Here is a 21,238-nt window from a genome sequence, read left to right as displayed (position 1 = left end):
GGATATCAATAGAGGATTCAAGAACTCGGTTCCAAAGGACTAATCGACACAGTGGAGGAGATCAAGAACGGGGGCCCTAGATCACTGTAAAAGGATTTGTCACCACAGTTACAATGAACGATTCAGTTTCTCGATGGAAAACTAAACTCTAAACAAAACCCAATTGTGTAGCAGTGGCGGCAGCTGTGTTTATAGTCTAAGACTCGACCTAGGGTTGGGGACGGCCAGGGGTTGAGCGCCCACAACTTGGGCTTAAGGCCCGACACGATACATGGCCAAGTTGGCCCAAATAGGTGACGCAGCACCTTGCCGTAGTCACACAGAATGATCCATGGATCTTCTGGAGCTGGGACCAGATCCAAAACGACGGCATCGTCGTCCCCTTTCGAACGCATCCAAGAACGGCCCGTTTCGATGTCGTATGAGGAAGTTATGACCGAAACAGTGACGACATGTCTGCTGAATCCGAGGACGACGTGGCAGCTGAGTTGGAAACGAATTGCAACTTGGGGAAGACCATGGCGTCGATGTGTCCAGCGTGGCGATGTCCTCATCACCCAGTGAGGCCTGAGATCTGACTTCAAGTATAAATACATAGACTTTAGGGTTTTCACTGCTCTCTCCCTCTGTCTGACCGCCTCCCTCTCCCACCGAGCGGCCCTACGCGCGGCCTGCGCGAGACCGAGCCATCTCCCTCTCCGAGACGCTCACCTCCCTCTCCCTCTCCACTCCTGCTTCCCTCTCCACTCCGACCTCCCTCTCTCGGTGGTGCGCGGAATCCCCATGCGGTGGCGGCGGCGCGCCTCTCCTCCCACCGGCCTCCCTCGTTGCAGAACTGGCAGATCCAGTTGGGGCACTCATGTCCTGGCGGGCGAGCTCCTCCCCCTGCGGCACGAGCTCCCTCCACCATGGCTACTGTGGCGCGGCGCACAGGGCCGCGGTGGCTGGCGGCGCATGGGCAGCGGTGGCACAGGCGCGCGGAGCCGCATTGTCGAGCGGCGCGCGGGTCACGCAAGCAAGGAGGACGCGACGGCGGTGGAAGCCGGCCAGATCGGCCTTGGGGACGGCGACAGGAGCTGGAGCAGCAGACGGCGATGGCGAGAAAGCACGGACGACTGCAGTTCTAGAAGCTGGAGCCAGCTCAAGGGCCTGGAGTTTTTTTTATTATTTTAATTGGTTTACGCTGACGGGCGTCATACTATGCCCGCCTCTATTAATCGAATTAACGAAGGCGGTTTACCATCTTTCGTTAATCGATTAACCGAGACGGGCAAAGCAACCGTCTCCGTTGTTCATCATTAACGGTGACCTTTGATTGGAGGCGGTTGCAATGCCCACCTCGTTTAATAAAAAAATGTCCGCCTTCGTTAAGATTTATGTAGTAATGGCGGACTGGGAGAAAACCTGTGGCCGTCGTCGCCACTGGCGTTCTACTGCTGCGGGCTTTGATGATGTCATCTGGCTGGTGTGCTCCGGGCAGAGCACAACCGAGCCCCGAGCGGAGGCAGCGGAGTTGCTCTGCATCTGCTCCGTGGATTCAATTCAATTTCAAGACAGAGGGAGCGGCCGGTTCTTGTCCGGCCTTCTTCCTTGCTACTGCTGGTACGGTGGCGGGTCTTGTCAGAGTTTGTACATACATATACATACTGCTGATGATGACTTTGGTCCATGTATGTCCAAATCCGGTGCTATTGCTGTGCTGTGTTGTTTACTATCGTTGGAACGAAACAGATTTTGTTAGGTTGTGTCAATTTTCCTTGCCGTGGTTCTTTGTTTCTGTGTGCAGTTACCAATGGGTTAACGATCCTGTTCGGCTGGCTCAAAAAAACAACGGATGCTGATGCTGATTCGGCTGATAAGTTTAAGCGAACAGATCCTTGAGTTTGAGTAATAAAAGAAGACGACGAGTTGGAAACATTAACTCACTCACTGACTGATACAGGCACAAGCTCAATTGATGGCCGTCTTCTCTTGCGCACCGTTGTTGTACGTATTGTATGTGTATGTGCAACCCTTGGTCGTCCCAGACAGACACAGTTTGGATTCAAGTTCAACTAACGTGCTTTTCTTGTGTTGGTTGAAGCAGCCGACTGCTGACACCGACAGGGATTTCGATCAAGCTAATTAATCACCCACGCATCCCCCTCCCTCTACTACGAAATACGCCACATACCACAGAGCACAGGTCTTGTTCTCCTGCGATGAAGGCCCACCAAACATACTTTGATTGAACACGCACACAGACCAACTGAGATGGGCCGCGCGCGAGACCAGGATGGGCCGGGCCTTTTCTGCTGCGTCGTCGTGTAACGAATGGACCCCGGTGGTAATCAGCATAAGCATCAGCGAAAGATATAATCATCACTGGTGGTAATTATAAATAAATAAATAGGGTCTCCAATACAGTGATCCTACTGCTTGAGTTCAGGACCGTCACTGTGCTGACACGCGTTGTGTTACGGGTTACGGCGAGACCTTATTACATATTACGTGATTTTTTGTCAAATTTTGCTGTGGGTTTTAACGTACGCGCGACGTTGTTTGGAGAACCTGAGATATAGCACGCGTTGTGTTTTTTTTAGTATTTAATAGGAAATTAAATACTATTAGCGTGCTGTATCTTTACTGGGAGATAGTTCCAATTGATAGCCAATGCCAAGCATAGGTAAACGAGAATTTTTCTTTCTTCATCACAAGATCGGTAGAAATGATGGACAAGCTAACTTAAAGCATATATATCACAAAAAATATGTTGAAGGGATTGTTTGGAGAACCTGAGGTGACTTCCTTTACTCTTGATGAGTCTATAGGAACTTCGAAGCTAAAAAAACATTTCGATAAATGCTAATGATGATGTTAGTAAGCTTTTCCAAACAAAGAAAGACATTCGATAAGGAGGTTCACTTTCTGCTCTATCATTTTAATAGTGTCACATACCATTGATGATAATTTATCTATTTTACAATATGCGGATTATACATTGCTACTACTAGAACATGATCTGAAGCAAGCTCACAACATAAAATAAGTACTTTGTCCATTTCACCAAGTATCAAGTCTACAAATAGACATCCATAAAAGCGAGTTATTCTGCTTTAGTGACACCCTTTAGATCAAAATTAGGTAAATTTCAAACAAGATATTCAGGTGTTTGTATTCATTATAGAAAATTGGCAAATACCCATTGGAAAATGGTGGTGTGTTTTGAAAAGTGACTCTATAGATGGAGAGGCAAGCATCTCTAAGTAGGGGTCGTCTAACATTGATAAATTCAGGATTTAGTAGCCTTATAATATATATAATTTCATTTTTTTTCTATACAAAGGGGTATTTTACAAAAAAAAAAATCATTACTTTTGCTCGAGATTCATTCCTGCAAGGTGATGAGCAGAAGACTGCCTTCCCAAATAGAGTATTGTGTGATACCCTAAAGATCAATGCGGGTTATGGCTCCATGATTTGAACAACAAGAATCCTGTCCTACGTGGCAAATGATTGTTTAACGTCCTAATAAAGGTTAATAGAAGTTCAAAGGAAATCCAGGACTCTTATTTTTATTCTCCCCTCATAAATGTTAAGTAGGATTTTGTTGGCTTGGATCGTTCGTAGCGAAAGGTGGAACACATTTCATGTTTCCTAAGATAAATGGCTGTGAAATGGAACATTGCAGCCCCAACATCCTTGCCGGTCCTTCTATTTGTATAGCAGAAACTCTTCTTGTAGGTTGTTTGGTTTTAGGAATCAAACTATTGTGGACGAGATGGTGCATCACGAATTCATTCGTTAAATTTGGTGAATAAGGTAACGATGCATCAACCCATTTTATTCCACAAATGAAACAAAAATGTGAGCAATGACAAGATGAAGAACTAACCCATTCCTGAAACTAAACATCCTATCAGTTCCTCCAAATTTTTCTTGGCGTAGGCAATGTCACTGGTTGTATGTTAGTATCATAAGAGCGACAAGTTACGACACATTGCTATATAACATTGAAGTAGAACAGGAGCAAGATTTAGTTTATTGGAATTTAAATCCGAATTCATAATTATTCTCAATAAAAATCACTTTATATTATTTAGCACTAATTGATGAGGGTGTCCCTAATATAAACAAATGTGTGTGGAAATTCAAGGCACCTTTGAATATCTAGATTTTTCTATGGTACCAACACCCAGAGGAATAGTGGCAACAAAGCATAATCTTGCCAAGTCTTCATGAATTAGCAAAAACTTGCTAGTTTTAAAAAGTAAGAATCTCTAAAATGAATTTGAGACCAAGAGAAGAAAATATCTCCAGCTAATTTTAAAATCTTCCTGTCCTATAAAAAAATGCAAGAAATCCCCGCCATGCGCCCTTACTCTGCTTCCATGCATACAAACAACCAGCACTCTGCTTCGCCTTCCTCCTTTGGTTGCTCTGTTTCTCGCTACGCTTCCGGGGACTGGAGCTGCAGCCGCAGCCTACGCCTACGCCGTCGGTGCTCCGAGGAAATGGTCCGAGCGCTGCTACGTCCGGACGAGGATCTCCTCGAGCGAGACGGAGAGCTCGAGGTGATGGCGCACGGACGCCGAGCTAGGTGTTGGCGTGGGCGACGGCGTGGGCGTTGTCTCGGCGCGGCACATCGGGCAGCTGGTGCTCCCGCGCAGCCAGGTGTCGATGCACTCGGCGTGGAAGTAGTGCATGCACTCCGGCAGCACCCTCAAGGCCTCGCCGTCGTCGAAGTCCGCCAGGCACACCGGGCACGTCGTCTCCTTCCAGGCCTCCTCCTTGCGGTACCGGCACACGACCGCCGCGGCGACGAGGTGCGTGCGCGACGTCGCGCTCACCTCCACGCTGACGCTCGCCTCCTCCTCGGCGTCGTTGTCCTGCTGGTGGCGCTGCGCGTCTGCCGAGGTCGTGGTGACCACGCCGACGACGCGGCGGTGGTGGTGCTGCCTGCGGCGCCGCCGGTCGGCGTCGTGGCAGCAGTTGACGAGGACGCAGTGGTGCAGCAGCAGCACGGCGGCCACGCACAGCGCGCTCACCAGCGCGATGAACGCCGGCGACTTGTATGCGTCGCCGCTCGTCAGCGACATGGCGGTGGCGATGGATCTAGGAGAGGCACAGCAGCTGAGGCAGCGGCGGCGCCGTGGCGCATGGTCGATTTGACGGGGCGTGATCGGAGCGCCCCCCCGTGCAGTGCCTTATGAGCGGCAGGGCAAGCGGCCAAGCCTCGCAGCGATGGTTACGAGGGACCTCTCAGCTCTTGTTGTCTTGCCGTCGGATGCCATTGATGGAGACGTCCATGGCCGTGTTCATGTGCCTTCGTGTCTCCTTGTGCTTGGAACTAAACAGCTCGGTCTCCTGCTCTCTGTTGCATACGTTGTTTCTCCTTCCTCGCGTCGTTTGTTTGTTTACACATGCATGTTTCTTCTACTCATCAGTCGCCAAGATACTTAAAAGAACGATCGACACATGATCCACTGTGTTGGGTCACTAATGACACGACTAGAGAATTACATGGCCGGCCGGACCCGGACGGGGAGTCATCAGTGAATCACGAGTCTCGTGGAGAATAATAAATTAAAATTAAAAAAAAATCTGCAGAAAAGCCTTTTTCATCTTCCACCAGCGTGCATGGGCCCATATGTTCACCGTGATAGCTTGTTTGTCTTCTGGGCTTGATTCACGAGCTGCTGCAGCCTCTGTAAAAAATGATTAGGCCCAGTCGTGACAGGCCAGACAGGACATAACGTTGGGGGATGGATATCAAGTGAGGCCGGCCCATTACCTCCCACCAGCGCGCCAGTCATTAAGCCACCCCAGCCCAACAATGTACTAGTAGGCTTGTAGTCACTACAATGTTAGTTTTTGGGCCCTGTCGGTTTCAACTTTGCAGAATCATCTGAACTGATCATAGTTGGTTGGGTTCTTTACGGTGAAATCTGCCCATCCGGGTTGAAGTCATCGACTTGACATGGGTGCTCGTATTTTCCTGAATTTATTATAGGATTTAACGACACAATGCTTTTCCGTGGTAGGCAACGTCCCCGTTAACAGCGTGGCGCTCGTGGTGACTTTGTGAATTTCAAGATCTACCGGCTCAGTCCTTCAGAAGTGCTCATAGAGGTAGGGTTTTCATACCTGTGTTCATTGGGTTGAGTGTGCGCACGTGCGTGTTGTAGGCGTCTATATTGTACTGTGTAATTTTGAAAAAAAAATTATTGCAATAAAGGAGAACAAGCTAGTTCAAAATAAAAAGAAAGGAAAAAAGAGAACAACAAGCTTAATTAAACGATTTCTCTGCTGTAGCATCAAAATTGACAAAAAAAAGAATAAGCTTAGTTAAACGATTTCTCTGCGGTAACATCAAAATTGACAAATAAGTTTTGCGAACTGGGCTGTGTAATCGCCAAAAAAAAAAGTTTTAGAAACTGGCCAGGTCTGTTTTGGTTAGGGCAGCCCTGAAAAACTATTTTTCTTCATCTGGGCTTTAAATGAGATGATCCAAATATATTTTCTGACTATCTCGACAAAAAAAACATCATGGCAGAGTCCACTGTACACTTTGACTACCTTCAGTGGCGGATGCAGAACATGATTGAAAGGTGCTGGTTTCTTTTTCTTTCTCTCTGTCTCTCCATTTTTCTTCTTTCGTCCACCTCTTCTCTCTCATCCTCTCCGTATTTCCATTGATGCACCAACTGTAAGGGTGGGAGGCCTGTAGATTCGCCCCTGACTACCTTTGATTGTCAACTGAGCGTTTTGCTTTCCCCTTGTTTTTCTTTAATTGCTTATTCGATAGCGGTGCCGTACAATTCTTTTTTCAGTCCGATAGGGCAGTCTAGGTGTGGGAGTTCCACGGTTTTTCCGTTTACCTTGCATGCTTTTTGGCCTATTCGATATTAGCTATGTTTAGCTAGCTAGTTGCCGGCTAACAATTAGTTGAAGAATTGGCTAAATAATTAGCCACCCATTAGCTCTTCTATTTGGACGCACTAGAACTAATTCTGACTAATTTTTAGTTAGTTAGTAATTAGCCCTTGTATCCAAGTAGGCCATTAGTTGCATCACTTGCAATTGCAGCTATCTGCAGACAGAACATAGTCACCACTGAACAACCCGGGCACTGTGGCAATGCTTGCTGGTTAGATCCTTGCTAGCAATACCATGGGCACTTCCAGTCCACGGGCCGTAGGCGGCGGTCCGAGAGTCCCCTGGGTTTTCTACTCCCACAGACTTTGCCACTTGCACAATTGCATAACCTACAGCTATTTGCAGAAAGAAGGGAACCACGAGGTGCATCATCCCCACATCACTTGTATCAGACCTTGTCATTACCCCATTTTGCAGAAAGTGTTGGGAGCCCTTTGGTTTGATGCGTACACACATGGAGTCACATTACTACTTATAGCATCCCGGGCCATGTACATTTCCTCATTTGCTAGCTCTTCTCAGTTGTCAGATGGAACCCTGTCCAAGCTGATGCCTCAACTCTGAAGAATTGCCAGCATCGACTGTATTGGTTTCGGCAGAAAGAGGTGAATTTAGCGAGGCCCCTCAGCCCTTCTTTTACATGTAAGTGACGGATCACCTACATTTCGTCTCTCTTTTTGTTTGTCTGACTAGTCTCAACATGAACAGGTGACCCAGCTCAGATTACGAGGAAACATATTCTTCAGAAAAAACCATGTTGCATGCCATCTCTTCCAGATTTTACTTCCAAGGAATGGATGGTCGATCGGAAGCGTTTCCGGCTCTGCAGCTACAGAGCCATCCAAACTCTCTTGCAGAGGCTACAATCCTTGCCTATAGGCAAACTTGTAACAGTCACTCGCATTTCTCTTTGTCCACTCCAGTGCTGATTTTTCAGAGCAAGAAACAGATACATTGAGACATCAATTACAACATTATGAACTTGATTTACCTACAAATCATAGATTTCAGAACTTGAGAACAATTCTTGACCTTTGTTGTCGACTAGCTAAAACTGGAAAATCAGATGATTATTATTTGATCGACAGGTATGCAATAGTTATTCTTTTAATTTAGTCGATTACATTGTATTGATTATTATTTTAAATGCTAATAATAATTTTCTTGGTAGGTTAATTCGGCTTGTTCTAACCCTACCATTTTCAACAGCAACAACAGAGCGTGCCTTCTCTGCAATGAAACTTGCTAACACAAGACTTCGAAATAAGATGGAAGATGGGTTTCGAAGAAATTGCTTAATAACTCATATTGGAAAGGAGATAGCAATGAAGTTTACAACAGATAGACTTATTGATGACTTCGATTCAATTCAGTCACGTCGAGTACCATTCACTTGAAGCATGTAAGTTCCTTTAATACTTTTTGTTTGTATAGAATTTTACATTATAGACTTGCTGCACGTAATTAACGGTGTTACTGATATATGTAATATATGGTTAATCCCTAACTATATTGGGATTTACATTATATTATTATACTATATGTATTTTGGTAGTACGCCCCCGCCCCCTCTATAAAATTCCTAGCTCCCCCTGTTTCCACATGCATGGACAAGTAGCAGTAACAGACGTCTGAAGATGGTAGAGATGCTTAGTCACTGATGGTTGTATTGATCTTGCAAGCTCTTTGCCAAGGAAAGCATAAGCATGCCACGACCTTTTCACGCAGAAAACTTACTACAAGTTGGAGTTACGAGGACCAAATTATGTTCTTTTCATAGGATTAGGATGTGTTGGGAGAATCCTCATCCTCTAGCTAATGGAACAGGTGGAAGTAGCCAAATGAACTACTGAGGACCTAGAGAGCTAGTATTTATTTTACCAGCAACAATGCATGAGGATCTAATCGCTGTGAAGAATCATGGGCCGTAAAATCAGGCCATCATCACGGGCAGATTCCATCATTAGTATTTATTTTACTTGAGCCAGGTCGCTGTTGCCACCACACCGAGGCAAGCAAGATGTGCAAATTGCAGTCTAAATTGTTTTCTTTTCAGCAACTTTGCCGCGCGACTGAATTATACCGTACCCATGCTGCAAAACCAGCTGTGTATTGTGTGGCGGTTTTTCGCACCCGTCGCATGACAATTTCTGGGAAAGTATCTAAGAAAATGATGCATTCATTTGCAGGAGGTCAACAATATGTGTCATGGAATTAAACAAAATGGAAAACAACGGTTGCCAGCGCATTGGAATATTGTATCTTTGTTCGTTTGAAAATGAAGAAGAAAAAAAAGAACTATGTTTGTGTTCTCTGAACTCCATCGGGAATCAGGAGTGCTAGCTGGCATAAAAAAACGCTAAATCTATGCGGCACTCGGGTGTTTTAAGCGCTCTTCTCACTCGATCTTGCTGGCCGTCTTCGTTTGCTGGTTTTAGTCCAGGTTTATCAGTCAGTTAATAGTATTTTATTCTCACAGCAAATCAATATTAGTCGAATATCAATTCGTGGTCTGTTTCCTAAACTACAGGAGGACCCGTGACAGGTGCATGTGGCAGCTTTAGAGCAGGTACAATAAGCCATGTCAGCTTGGCTTATAGTCAAGACAGCTCAGCAAAATCCTAGGTGGATGAAAAAGAAAAGAGGAGAGAGAACGAGCTTGGCGTCACAGCTTGCGCCGAGCGCCAGCGCGAGAAACGATGCCGCAGAGCCGATCAAGCGCCGAACTCGTCGATTACGGAGGCTGTTTGTGGGCCCCTTTTCTTCTTTCTCGATCCCGTGCGCCTCGCCTGCTTTCTCCCTCCCGCCGCGATTTTCCCCGAGCGCGCTCTCTCCCGCTGCGATTTCCCCTTCGCGCCAAATCCTCTCAACCCGGCACCAAATCCTCTCAACACGGCGCCAAATCGTCTTCTTCAAGTGACGATTTAAGTTCTCCCGAAAATTTGTTCTATGATTTTCCATCTGCCGTAACCGCGTAACCCTAGCCTTGGAATCGGATGTCTCGCCGGTCGAAGAGAGAGATGGCGCCGCCGCCTCAGCCCTTTCCATGTTCCTCTCCATCCGTCCCCATGCCGCCCGCGGCACCACCTGGGTCCTCCGGACCTGGGTGTTTCCTTGCGCCACCAGCTTCCATGAACACCACGATGGGGGCTGCAGCTCCCCGCCCTTGGTGGTGCGGGCCGCCGCTGCCCCAGCAAACTATGCCGTGGTGGCCTGCGCCTAGCTGTGGTGGTGGCGCCGCTGCGTCGTCTTCCCAACCAGTCCAGAAAGATGACATCGACTCTGATCCAAAGGAATGGCAAGTACCTCCTGTGCACATCTTTGCATCTTTATTTTGGAGATCCTCTCGTTATTAGTACAGCCGGGCCGGCCGAGCTCCCTGCCTCCGTGGTGCCGCGTCGTTCCTCTTCCTCCACCCCAACCAGCTACTGCATCATCTTCCCTTTGCAGCGCCGCAGCTTCCGTGCCCTTCCTCCATGGCTCGCCGCCGCCAGAGCAGCCCGGCTTCAGGCCGCCGCTGTGACAGCTGCAGGGCGCTCGTGGTCGGGCCGCCATGGGCAAGCCCTGGCCGTGCTGAGCCTCGCCACGGGGTGCGCGCTAGCCTCCTGGTACTCCCCCACAGCTCCACCGTCGCCGGCAAGCTCCCCAATGGCCGGATCCGCGAGCTACAGCACCTCCTCTGCTTCCGAACTGCAGTATTGGGGAGATACTTGTTCATTCATTCTAGTACACTGCAGTATTCTTGGTTTGTTATGCTATAATTTTTTAATGAAAATGCAATGCCGTCGTATATGCTAATGTATCGTATATGCTAATGTACACTGCAGTGCCGTCGTATATGCTAATGTATCGTATATGCTAATGTACACTGCAGTGCCGTCGTATATGAAAATGCAATTAGTACTCCTGGTAATCATGAAGTTATTACTGCTGATAATCATGCAGTCAACAGTAGTAAATCAGCTTCCTATTTCAATGCATACAAATTAGTACTGCTGATAATCATGCAGTCAACAGTGGTAAATCAACTTCCTATTCCAATGCATACAAATTAGTACTGCTGATAATCATGCAGTCAACGTTAATAAACCACGTAACTCTCTTCTATGCTCCAACTTTATATATTGCTCTTTCCTCTCCTCTCCTCTCAAACTCATCTTCTTTCTATCTCAAACAACTCTCCCAACTATGTCTGACTCATCTTCTTCTTGTTCTTATGATTCCGAGGAACTAGATCCAGCCAACATTATAGAAGAGTATATTGCCCAACAAAATGTCCTAGGCTCCATTGCTACACAGCTCATAGACACCTTCAACTTAGGACCTTCTCATCGCCAAAGTGGTCCAAGGAAGTGTATCCAAAGGGACCATGAAGGTGCTCACCAACGTCTTGTAGCAGACTACTTTGCTGAAAATCCCCTCTACCCTGAAAGGATGTTCCGTACTAGATTTAGGATGCGAAAGCATCTCTTCCTGCGCATCGTCAATGCCCTGAGTGAATGGTCTCCCTATTTCACTCTAAGAGCAGATTGTGCAAATCGCCAAGGGCTTTCACCTCTGCAGAAGTGCACATCAGCAATTCGCATGCTTGCATATGGCACACCTGCTGATGCCCTTGATGAGTACTTGAAGATTGGGAAGAGCACTGCATTGGAGTGCTTAGACAAGTTTGCACAAGGTGTGATCGAGGTGTTCTCAGGGGAGTATATGCGTGCTCCCACAGTTGAAGATGTGCAGCGTCTACTTCAGGTCAACGAGTCTCGTGGCTTTCCTGGCATGTTGGGAAGCATCGATTGCATGCATTGGAGGTGGGAAAATTGTCCTACGGCTTGGAAGGGGCAATTTACCCGTGGCGACTATGGAGTCCCTACGATCATCCTAGAAGCAGTTGCTTCACAGGATCTCAGAATATGGCATGCTTTCTTTGGTGTGCCTGGTTCTAATAATGACATTAACGTGCTGAATCAGTCCCCATTATTCATTGAAGCATTGAAAGGTCAAGCACCTCAAGTTCAGTTTTCTGTTAATGGGAGGCAATATAACACAGGCTACTACCTTGCTGATGGAATATACCCAGAATGGGCAGTCTTTGTGAAGTCGATAAAAGCACCTCAGATGGAGAAACACAAGCTGTATGCATTGAACCAAGAAGGGTGCAGGAAAGATATTGAGCGTGCTTTTGGAGTTTTGCAGTCACGTTTTAATATCGTGCGTCGTCCATCACGTCTGTGGAAAAGGAGGAGTATTGGGAGAATAATGAAAGCTTGTGTCATACTCCACAATATGATAGTCGAAGATGAGAAAGAGATGGTGAAATTTTCTATTGACTTGAATGAGCAAGGTGGATCATCAATTGCTCTACCTTCAGAAGTACAAAAGGGTGGAGGCCCAATTTTCTCTGAAATTTTACGTAGAAGAGCAGATATCCATCATCAACCAACACATAAACAATTGAAACAAGACTTAATTGAGCATATTTGGCAAAAGTTTGCCAATAGGAGAAATAATTAGCTGTGCATGCAATATCCTCTTTCTTGTACATGTAAGATATAACAATTCACTAGGTTTATTATTGTTTGTCGTACAGTCCATTAATATACTTGTCATTTTTTTATAGGTTCATGTTGGGGGTTCTTCCTGAAGACCTGAGTATCATCGACGACTGCTGGTCATCAAGAGATATGGCTAAATAAATTGATAAACAGTGGATGCTAGATTTATTTCCAGGTCATTAGTGTAATAGCTGCTCATGGTAGTAGCCTTCTTTTGTTGATCAAGTTTCAGTTGCACTGCAGACCATGTTTTGTTCCTTAAACTTTTAAGTTTGTGTCGTCCTTGGTCTGATGCCGCGAATTTGGTTGTAAGAGCCATTATATTTTCCAGTGAACAATATTATTGCTTGTGAACAATATTATTAAACTCAACCTGTTTGATTTACTTGTGAATATGTCCATGCAACACAAGTGGCTACATAGATGTGTTTAGTGTTGATCCCCTGGTCCAGATGAACTGCAGTGACTTAAATATGTTGTACAGCCAAACTAATAGCCAAGCTGTTGTATAACTTGTCTCTTGTGTTGTCTCAAGATGACATGGACTTGGCTTATAGCCAAGCTTATTGGCCTTGCTCTTAGGTGCATGCTGATCCATGGTTCTGCGGGTGCATGCTGACCCGTGGTGCAGGTCGATGCTCTGGTGTGTGGTCCTGAGACGTCACTTCACCATACATGTATATAGATATATTTTTTTAATAGGACAAGATTACATCTCATTGCACCGTATTTTTACTATTTCCGTTTATGTGTAAATTCTATATTTAATTGGTGTAAATTGACTATTCTTAATAAAAATGGTCAGAATTACTCGAACAATTATCTAATATTTTTTGTTTTTTTATTTTCTGTATGTTTTATTTGGTTTCCTTTGAAATTTTCTAAGGTACCTTCCATAGGAATAATCTGGCTAATCTTTTTGTTTTGTCTATTTAATATTTTGCAGTGTTTTTATAATTTTTTTGGTTCATTTGATCTGGATCTAATGTTCATGAAAATCAAGTGTTGAATGGATCAAAAACACCTGATGCGCCATCCTACACTCGAGTGTCCAAGGCCCCTGGAACACCCGACCGCTGATTAGATAGACCACGGCAGGGGACACTCATAAACACGATACCATACCATATATATAGAACCAGGTTCACAAGCTTATTTGGCATACACATGCAGTATAGATGCAGAATCTAACGAGCAAACACATGCAGTACTATGACATATATGATTACAAAGGGAGATGGAGTGGACGAACAGAATCTGATAAGGAACGGCTGCGTTCCGCTGGTGTGAAAACCAGCCGGATTTCACTGTTCCCAAATAAAAAATACTATTCACGCTCTCACAAATTCCTCTGGATTCATCCTGATTTCTCCAGATTCCTCCGAGCGAACAGAAAGCTGGTGAGTTGGTGATGAATTCAGATGCGTACAAGTTACAACTGAGTAGTACAGCTGATAGCTAGGGCATGTCAGAAAAGAGAGCCGTCGACGGGGAAGTCGTCGAAGCTCCACAGCCTGACGCCGTTCATGTCGGTGTTCACTTCCTGCTGCACGGCCTCTGCGGCGAAAAGGCCGTCCAGGGAATCGTACTCGTAGCCGCCCGAGTAGGTCATCTGCAGTAACATAAATCGATCCAACGCCAGCTCGTGACCGAGCTCTAGCGCGGAGCCACCGCCACTGCCGGCGAAGGAGCTCTCCATGGCCGGCGGCGCGGCGGGGAAGGTGGGGAAGGTCACGTCGAAGAAGCTGCCCACGTCGAAGGAGTCCATAGCTTCAGGCTTCACGGCAATCCCTTCCTGCCTCTGCTTCTCTCCTGGAAGCAGCAGAGCGGGCTGTGCTTCTGCTGCTGCTGCTGCAGCAGGGTGCTGCGGTTTCGGCGCGGTTCGTGGGTTGCCGCGGCGTGCTCCGGGGAAGTTGAGCTTGGCCTTGCTGCCGCGGAGGCGGCGGGCCTCGACGTCGTAGGCCCGGGCGGCGTCCTCGGCGGTGTTGAAGGTGCCGAGCCAGAGGCGGGTGCCCTTTTGCGGGTCGCGGATCTTCGCCGCCCACTTGCCCCAGGGGCGCTGCCGGATGCCGCGGAAGGGGTGGCGGCCTCGCTTGTTATGGCTCCCCGCCGCCCGCGCCGCGCGCCCGTCGTCGTGGGCTATAGCACAGCCAAGAGTTCTTTCCCTTGAGATTACACTAGCATGCATGCAGTTCTTGCCAACGTTCCCCACCTTACAACATTCTGTCCATACAGATTACAACATTTGCACCTTGACATGAAAGAGAAACGATCGATGTTGGTTACCTTGGGAAAAGGCGGATTTGGAGGAGAACACCACGTGTTCCTCGTCGTCTTCAAGCACGTCAAAGTCGTCGTTGAACTCCTCGAAGGCGGCCTCAAAGTCATCGTCAGCGTCTTCATGGTGGTGCCTCTTGTCCCTGCCGCTGCCGGCATTCTTGGAGCTCGCCGGCCAGAGGTGGCCTTCAGTCACCTGCTTCGACGCCACGCGCCGCGTCGGCTGGATCAGCTCCGCGGGGATGACGCCGCCGCACATTGTTCCGTGAGTATTTTTGAGAAAGTGTTTACTCGATGCCTTGCCAGTAAGGTTGCCGGCGGAGAGAGGAGATTTATAAACCAGCTAGGACCGTTGGTGGATGACTTGGCATGGTGACTAGCAAGGTATGCCACATGCCTCGCGCCTAGCGCATCAGCTTACTGGATGGCACGGTGCATTTTGATGCCACGTGGTCAGCCACGTTAAGTTCCCTTTTGTTTTTACTGTGGTTAGCCACATGTAGCAGGGACTACTGTTGGATCCAGTAAGTCATCCTGAAAATTACCTGCAAATAAGTATGAGACTTAGCCTAGTTAAAGACCACATCATTCTTGTTTAACCATAAGGCCCAATAGATAGATGATATCTGTTACAAAATCTGGTTTCGAGGCTTAGGACTAAAGCCAGTTAGCCACGAGCCAAACATATTAGAGAAACCGGTGGGTGGTTGAATTCCAAATGTGATGCGCACTGCTTTCCAAACAAAGTTCAGAAAATGGCAATTGAAGAAACAAATGTTGAATAGTCTCAACAGCACTAAAAAACAACATTTGACATTTCCTTGTCATTTTCTTTTTGCTAAGTTGTCCTTAGTAAGTGTAACTCCCTGTTGTAGGTACCAAAGGAAAATCTTGATTTTGAGTGGTACTCTTAATTTCCAAAGTGGGCTTTTAATCCGGATGACTCCTTGCCTATAATCATAGTCCTGTACATAGACCGGAACGTGACCAAGCTATTCTTCTTTCTTACAAGTCATACCAAGAGTTGAGATTTTCATTCACTAAACCCCTTCTAAATGATACTTGGTACAGTCCGTAGAACATTTGCCACCATACCATCCTTCTTCCTTACAATTCTGTAAAGATTACTTAGGCTAAGCATGTATTACGTACCGTTGCTGATTACTTTAGCACTAACGGAGAATCGTTCTACTGCTCAGGCTCCTGCAATTGGAGGAGCATCTTTTATTGCTGTTTGTCAGTTTGTGCCACTTGTTCTCCAACTATCTAGGCAAGTGTCCCTTAGCGCCCTCCTCGTCGCTCCTCGGACCAGAGCCTTGGCGAGTGCCGACCATCCAGAGCAACCTGTGACGGCCACCTTCCGCCCAACTGGCCTTCAACAGTGATAAACTTGTGAAAGGATGACGGCGAGCTAACCTGGTTTACCTTGTAGACTGTATTCTTGTTTCACTGCACTTGTCCGTGTCGTTGAGTACTCGAGCAATGATGTCACGGTCACATGACAGCAACTGTGATAGCCGTACGTCACCATCCAGAGCAACGCCGACCGCCTCTACAAATTAGGTATTTCTAGCAACAGTTCCGTAGGACGGCTGGCAAAAGCGCCTTTACAAATAGTCTAGAGCCGCCCCTACAAATAACGCATGCAGTAGTGCGTCACACCCAGGACGCATGAGCTAATAAGGGATTTGAATGGGCACATCAGCTAAACAGAAATCTTATGTGCCTAACCCCTTTATTAAGCGCGTCTCAATCATAGTGCAGTTGGCGCTTTGACTAGTTTATCTATCTTGAATGGAAAGTTTAGTGTTCCTATGTTTGGGTATGGCTTGTGCTAACCACGTTCCGGCCATGAAGCGCGTGATTTTCACGCGAAAAAACAACGCGACTTGCGACGGAGCAGGCTGGTGGCTGACCGGTGGGGTCTCTCCGGATTAAAAAAATTGCTATTCTTTTGGCACGGATTCGTGAATTACAAATACGATTTGTAGGGGCGGCTGGCCAACCGCCCCTACAAATCAGGCATTTCTAGCAACGGTACCGTAGGGCGGCTGACAAAACCGCCCTTACAAATAGTCTAGAGCTGCCCCTACAATTGATGACTGCAGTAGTGCAACACACCCAAGACACATGAGCTAATAAGGGTTATGAACAGGCACATCAGATAAACAGAAATCTTATGTGCCTAACCCCGTTATTAAGCGGGTCTCCATCATAGTGCAGTTGGCGCTTTGACTAGTTTATCTAACTCGAATGGCAAGTTTAGTGTTCCTATGTTTGGGTATGGCTTGTGCTGACCACGTTCCGCTTACCTGGCCGAAGCACGAAATAATATATATACTTCCTCCTTTTTATAACATGGTGGGTGTTATGATTAAGAATGATCTTCAACAAGTGAGTCTTGACCGTTGGTTTCTTCTAGCATATATGATTAGAGAAAATTCCTTATTTGACTAAAAAAACTTGTTCTTCCAAACTTAGCACCTAAACTTGAAATCTTTTTTTTTATCTAGCATCTCTTCAAATTTTTATTCCTAAACTGACACTACGGTGAGATGAGCACACAACAGTGTTACGTTCTATTGGGAAAGGACATTTTTGCCCCTCCAATTGTTCCAGCTATTTTTTTTTTTGGCGATTTTCTTTTTCTAGGCACTTGAACAGCATGTAAAATTTTTTGGGTTGCGGATGTTGGACGTGTCGGGCCTGTGCCTGCTTGGGGTGGCCGTGGAGGCCTCGCCATGGGTCCGCCGGGTGGTCTCGGGTGCCAGGACGGGGGCGCGCGAGGTGGCCGCAGGGGGTGGGGGGCCGGGGTTGCGCGAGGTCACGCGCGGGGTCGCGTGTGGTGTGCCCATGTCGAGGTAGTACGTGCGGGTTGGCCGTGGAGGCTATGCCGTGGCCTCACGCGGTGGCTGTGGCAGCCACACCGCCATCCATAGCCGCTTAGGGTTAGGATGCTAGCCTCGCGTGCGAACATCCAAGTTTCAGACTTGATTTATGTATTAAGCAGACAGGGCATCCTCGTATTTGTGCATGTAACCCCACATGACAGTTCATATTATATGATGCCAAAACAGACGGTATTGTCAGTTTGGGAACAAAAAATTCAAGCGGCACCAAACAAGGAAGATTTCAAGTTTAGTTGCTAAGTTGGGAAGAGCAAGTTTTTTTTTGGCACATAAGGAATTTTCTCATATGATTATCTGTTACCAAATCAATATCATATTAATATATATATATATATATGTGAAATGCAAATATATATATAGATATACAGATTTTAGGCACTGAACATGCATACCATTTGTTGATCAAACCCAAAAAAGTTTGGCATTTTCAAATACTAATAACAAGCTATAATCTGGCTTCCTAGAATTAAAAAGTACAAGTTGGGTCAATTTCTTATCTAGACGAGTCATACCATATACCAAAACCGCCATATACATACTTGGCTGCTAGAAACTTGTATAGCGTCGCCGCTGTTTGTAACATCATCCATGTATGTGGCTTTAGCCTAATCTTGTTAAATATTTGTTCTTGGTGTGGTACACCCAAACCGCTGCCGCTATCTATTTTGTTCCTGGTATTGCTATAAGGATCGGACTACATTATATAGCGCTGCTCTGCTTTGGGATAGGCTATTGGCTACTCATTAAAATTTGTTTACTTTAGATAGGAAAGCATATATAATTTATACAGATACTTTACACTCAAGAAGGGAAGGTTACCTCTTCGTCATAGCGTTGCAACGGCCTGATGCGACTATGCAAGCATCACAAAACCACAGCTAAAAACCGTAGGACGTGTTAGTCTATACTTGTTTTAAATTTTTATTTACATTTGTGTGAACATCGCACACTTCTTTTTGTTTCTTTAGCATCTATACCTTCTATTTCTTTCACATTTCTCATATAAAGGTTTAGCCTAATAGCTCTAGCTCCAAGAGTTATGAAGGATTTGATGTTTTTCCTCTGTATATAAAACCATTTAATTATAGGATCGCTCAATCGAATACTATTAATGTGGTGGCTCAGGAATTTCAACATGTAAGTAATCTACTCCGTAGCTAGAGCATCTCCAAGAGTCTCCAAAAGCTTCCCAATCTAGGATTTTTGGCAAGAACAGAAAAAACCCATCTCTAAGAATTCCTAATCCCACCACCCAAGCTTTTGGCAATTGGAAAAAATCATCGAAAGCGCGGATATATCCGCGCGTTGAGAAGACGTGCGTATCCGTCTGCCAATCTAAAGTGAAAGGGCGTGCAAAAGAATAAAGAGTAGGAAATGATTCCTAATGCAAATATACAGGATAGAATGAATATATAAAAATGGTTAGGATAATTTAAAAATAGTATATGATTGCTGATATAAAATTGTCTTCTATATTTTAGGAGTGAATTATAGAAAACTGTTGAATATGGTCTTATTTATTTCTCTGAATACTTTTTGGCGAGTTGGAAAACTCAATGGTTTTGAGAAGAAATTCTTGGGAACTCTGGGAGACGCTCTAAAAAATACATAGTTAAAGCGTCAATTAGCCCCACCTGCTGGTAACAATAATTCCACACCGATCATGGGCCATCTTGGTAACAATAATTCCACACCGCTCACGGGCCATCTCAGTGCAGACAATCAGAGGCAGATGGTGCATCTCCGGACAAAATTCCAGGGCTTCGTGAGTCCACAGCGCCATCCAACTTGTGCAACTCAGGACGAACTTGTGTTGCAACTTGCAACGGTAACTCGTCGTTCATTTGTCCAAGCGATCCCTAGCACATCGTCTGCTGACAGGCTTGATGGACATGAGCATCTCCATCCCCGTGAGTTCACAGTACCAGATGTATTAACAAAAACCATATATCTAAAAAAGCAAGATTGATTCACAATTTGAAACAATGAAGGGAGTATCAATGAACTAAACTTGCAGCCAGCTTGCGTCGAGTGGTTTAGTTTATTTTACACCGATGAAAATTAGTTTTTCTTTGAAAAGCGAACAATTTCTGTATCTGCGATTGCACACAGCCAAGTTCCGGATTGTCGTATATTAGGACATCTCTAATAGGACAAGTCAGCTAACTCTAACCACAACATTTTTTTTCTTACGCGTCATTGCCAAACTACGTCTTATAAATTGTTCTGAAGACGATAAAGGTCGTTTTCTGTGTTCTCCCTCTGTAAGGTCCTGTTTGGATTCAAGAAGATAATAGTTAGCTGATAATAATTATCTTCTTGGATCGAAATAGATCTTGCTAATAGTTTTGCTAATTGTTAGCTGAGTAGTCAAGTAACAACTATTTCACTAGTTGGGACCAAACTAGCTAATAGCAACTAATATTCGTTGTGGCCTATTAGCTAGATAACTATTAACAACTAATAGATCCAAACAGGCCATAAACACCAAGCATTTTGGCTTGTGCAATATTACTCAATCATAGAAGGTAGCTCAGTGCAGACAATCAGACCAGTTTGGCCATGTATGCACGAGTAGGAGAACCAAGAATGGAGGGCTCCCCACCTGACCCCAAAGGATAGTGTCCTATGTATACTCATAAATGATTGTGTAGTGCATTGGTAGGAAAATATTGTTTGTGTTGAAGGTAATTGGTTTGAATCCTAAAAGACATTCATTTTTTAATTTTGTCTTTATTATTCGATTTAGGCGGACATGACCTTTGTAAGTGGGCCATTAACAGCGCCCACCTCTATTATGCTTCATGTACTAGTGATAATATACCGTGTTATGTTAACACAAAAAAGGGGGACGAAATTCGATGAGTAGTACTTTTTTTCTTGAAAAAAAACAGAAGTCAAACTTGTGTTTGAATTAAGAGACCATATAAGGATGAAAAATTGGTGTTCTAGTAGAAGATATCCCGCGTGTTGCTGTGGGGATTGTAAAGAATTTGGAATGAAATTAAGTAAAAATGATATGGCGCATTGCTGTCGGATTGTAAGGAATTTCGAATGAAATTAAGTAAAGATGATGTGATAGCTTGCAATTATAAGAGGTGATGTGGATACTTAGTGAAGGATGATGTGGATGGCTTGCATGTTGTGATAGACTTGCAGTGGGGATTAACTTTATAAGAGATATAGATTTGGCTCCTCTTATGCGGGAATTGAAGAAATGAATAGCTGATGGTACTAAAGAAAAGATTCTCACCTGCTTTTCTGCCCGAACACTAATCCAAGGTTGCAGTGCCACACATAATTGGGGAAAATGGCTACTTGGACACATGTGTCACAAATAACCAAAAATAGACTTATTAGCAAAAGCCTATTTTTGCTTTTGATCTATAACCACTCCTTTTCACTACGCCAGATTTGCACATCACTGCCGACCTCATCACTGCCGGATTTGTGAGAACCGGCAGTGATGTAACTTCACTGGCGGTTATGAGCTTGAAAATGAAAAAAATGATTGGTGCTGGGCTAAAACCGGCAGTGAAGGACCACATCACTGCCGGTTTTTGGCTTGAACCGGCAGTGTTA

At 45.5% G+C, this 21,238-nt stretch overlaps 3 protein-coding genes across 3 annotated transcripts; 1 reads left to right on the top strand and 2 right to left on the bottom strand.

Annotated features, from left to right (window-relative positions):
- Positions 1 to 4,361: 4,361 nt before the first annotated feature.
- LOC136480766 (E3 ubiquitin-protein ligase Os04g0590900-like) lies at positions 4,362 to 5,078 on the bottom strand. Its single transcript, XM_066478223.1, has one exon. The coding sequence runs from the start codon at positions 5,076 to 5,078 to the stop codon at positions 4,509 to 4,511; it is 570 nt and encodes a 189-aa protein (XP_066334320.1). The 3' UTR covers positions 4,362 to 4,508.
- Positions 5,079 to 11,352: 6,274 nt separating this feature from the next.
- On the top strand, positions 11,353 to 12,793 carry LOC136482809 (protein ALP1-like). Its single transcript, XM_066480002.1, has 2 exons — positions 11,353 to 12,460; positions 12,536 to 12,793. The coding sequence occupies exon 1, from the start codon at positions 11,353 to 11,355 to the stop codon at positions 12,427 to 12,429; it is 1,077 nt and encodes a 358-aa protein (XP_066336099.1). The 3' UTR covers positions 12,430 to 12,460; positions 12,536 to 12,793.
- Positions 12,794 to 13,873: 1,080 nt separating this feature from the next.
- On the bottom strand, positions 13,874 to 15,006 carry LOC136482807 (ethylene-responsive transcription factor 1-like). The gene is made up of 2 exons (XM_066480001.1): positions 14,757 to 15,006; positions 13,874 to 14,609 (listed from the first exon to the last, which is right to left on the bottom strand). Exons 1-2 carry the CDS (start codon positions 15,004 to 15,006, stop codon positions 13,939 to 13,941), a joined length of 921 nt encoding a protein of 306 aa, XP_066336098.1. The 3' UTR covers positions 13,874 to 13,938.
- Between the last annotated feature and the right edge of the window lie 6,232 nt (positions 15,007 to 21,238).

Source organism: Miscanthus floridulus, chromosome 9, assembly GCF_019320115.1.
Source record: "Miscanthus floridulus cultivar M001 chromosome 9, ASM1932011v1, whole genome shotgun sequence".
Classification (NCBI taxonomy): Eukaryota; Viridiplantae; Streptophyta; class Magnoliopsida; order Poales; family Poaceae; genus Miscanthus; species Miscanthus floridulus.
This window is presented reverse-complemented; position numbering and strand designations above follow the sequence as displayed.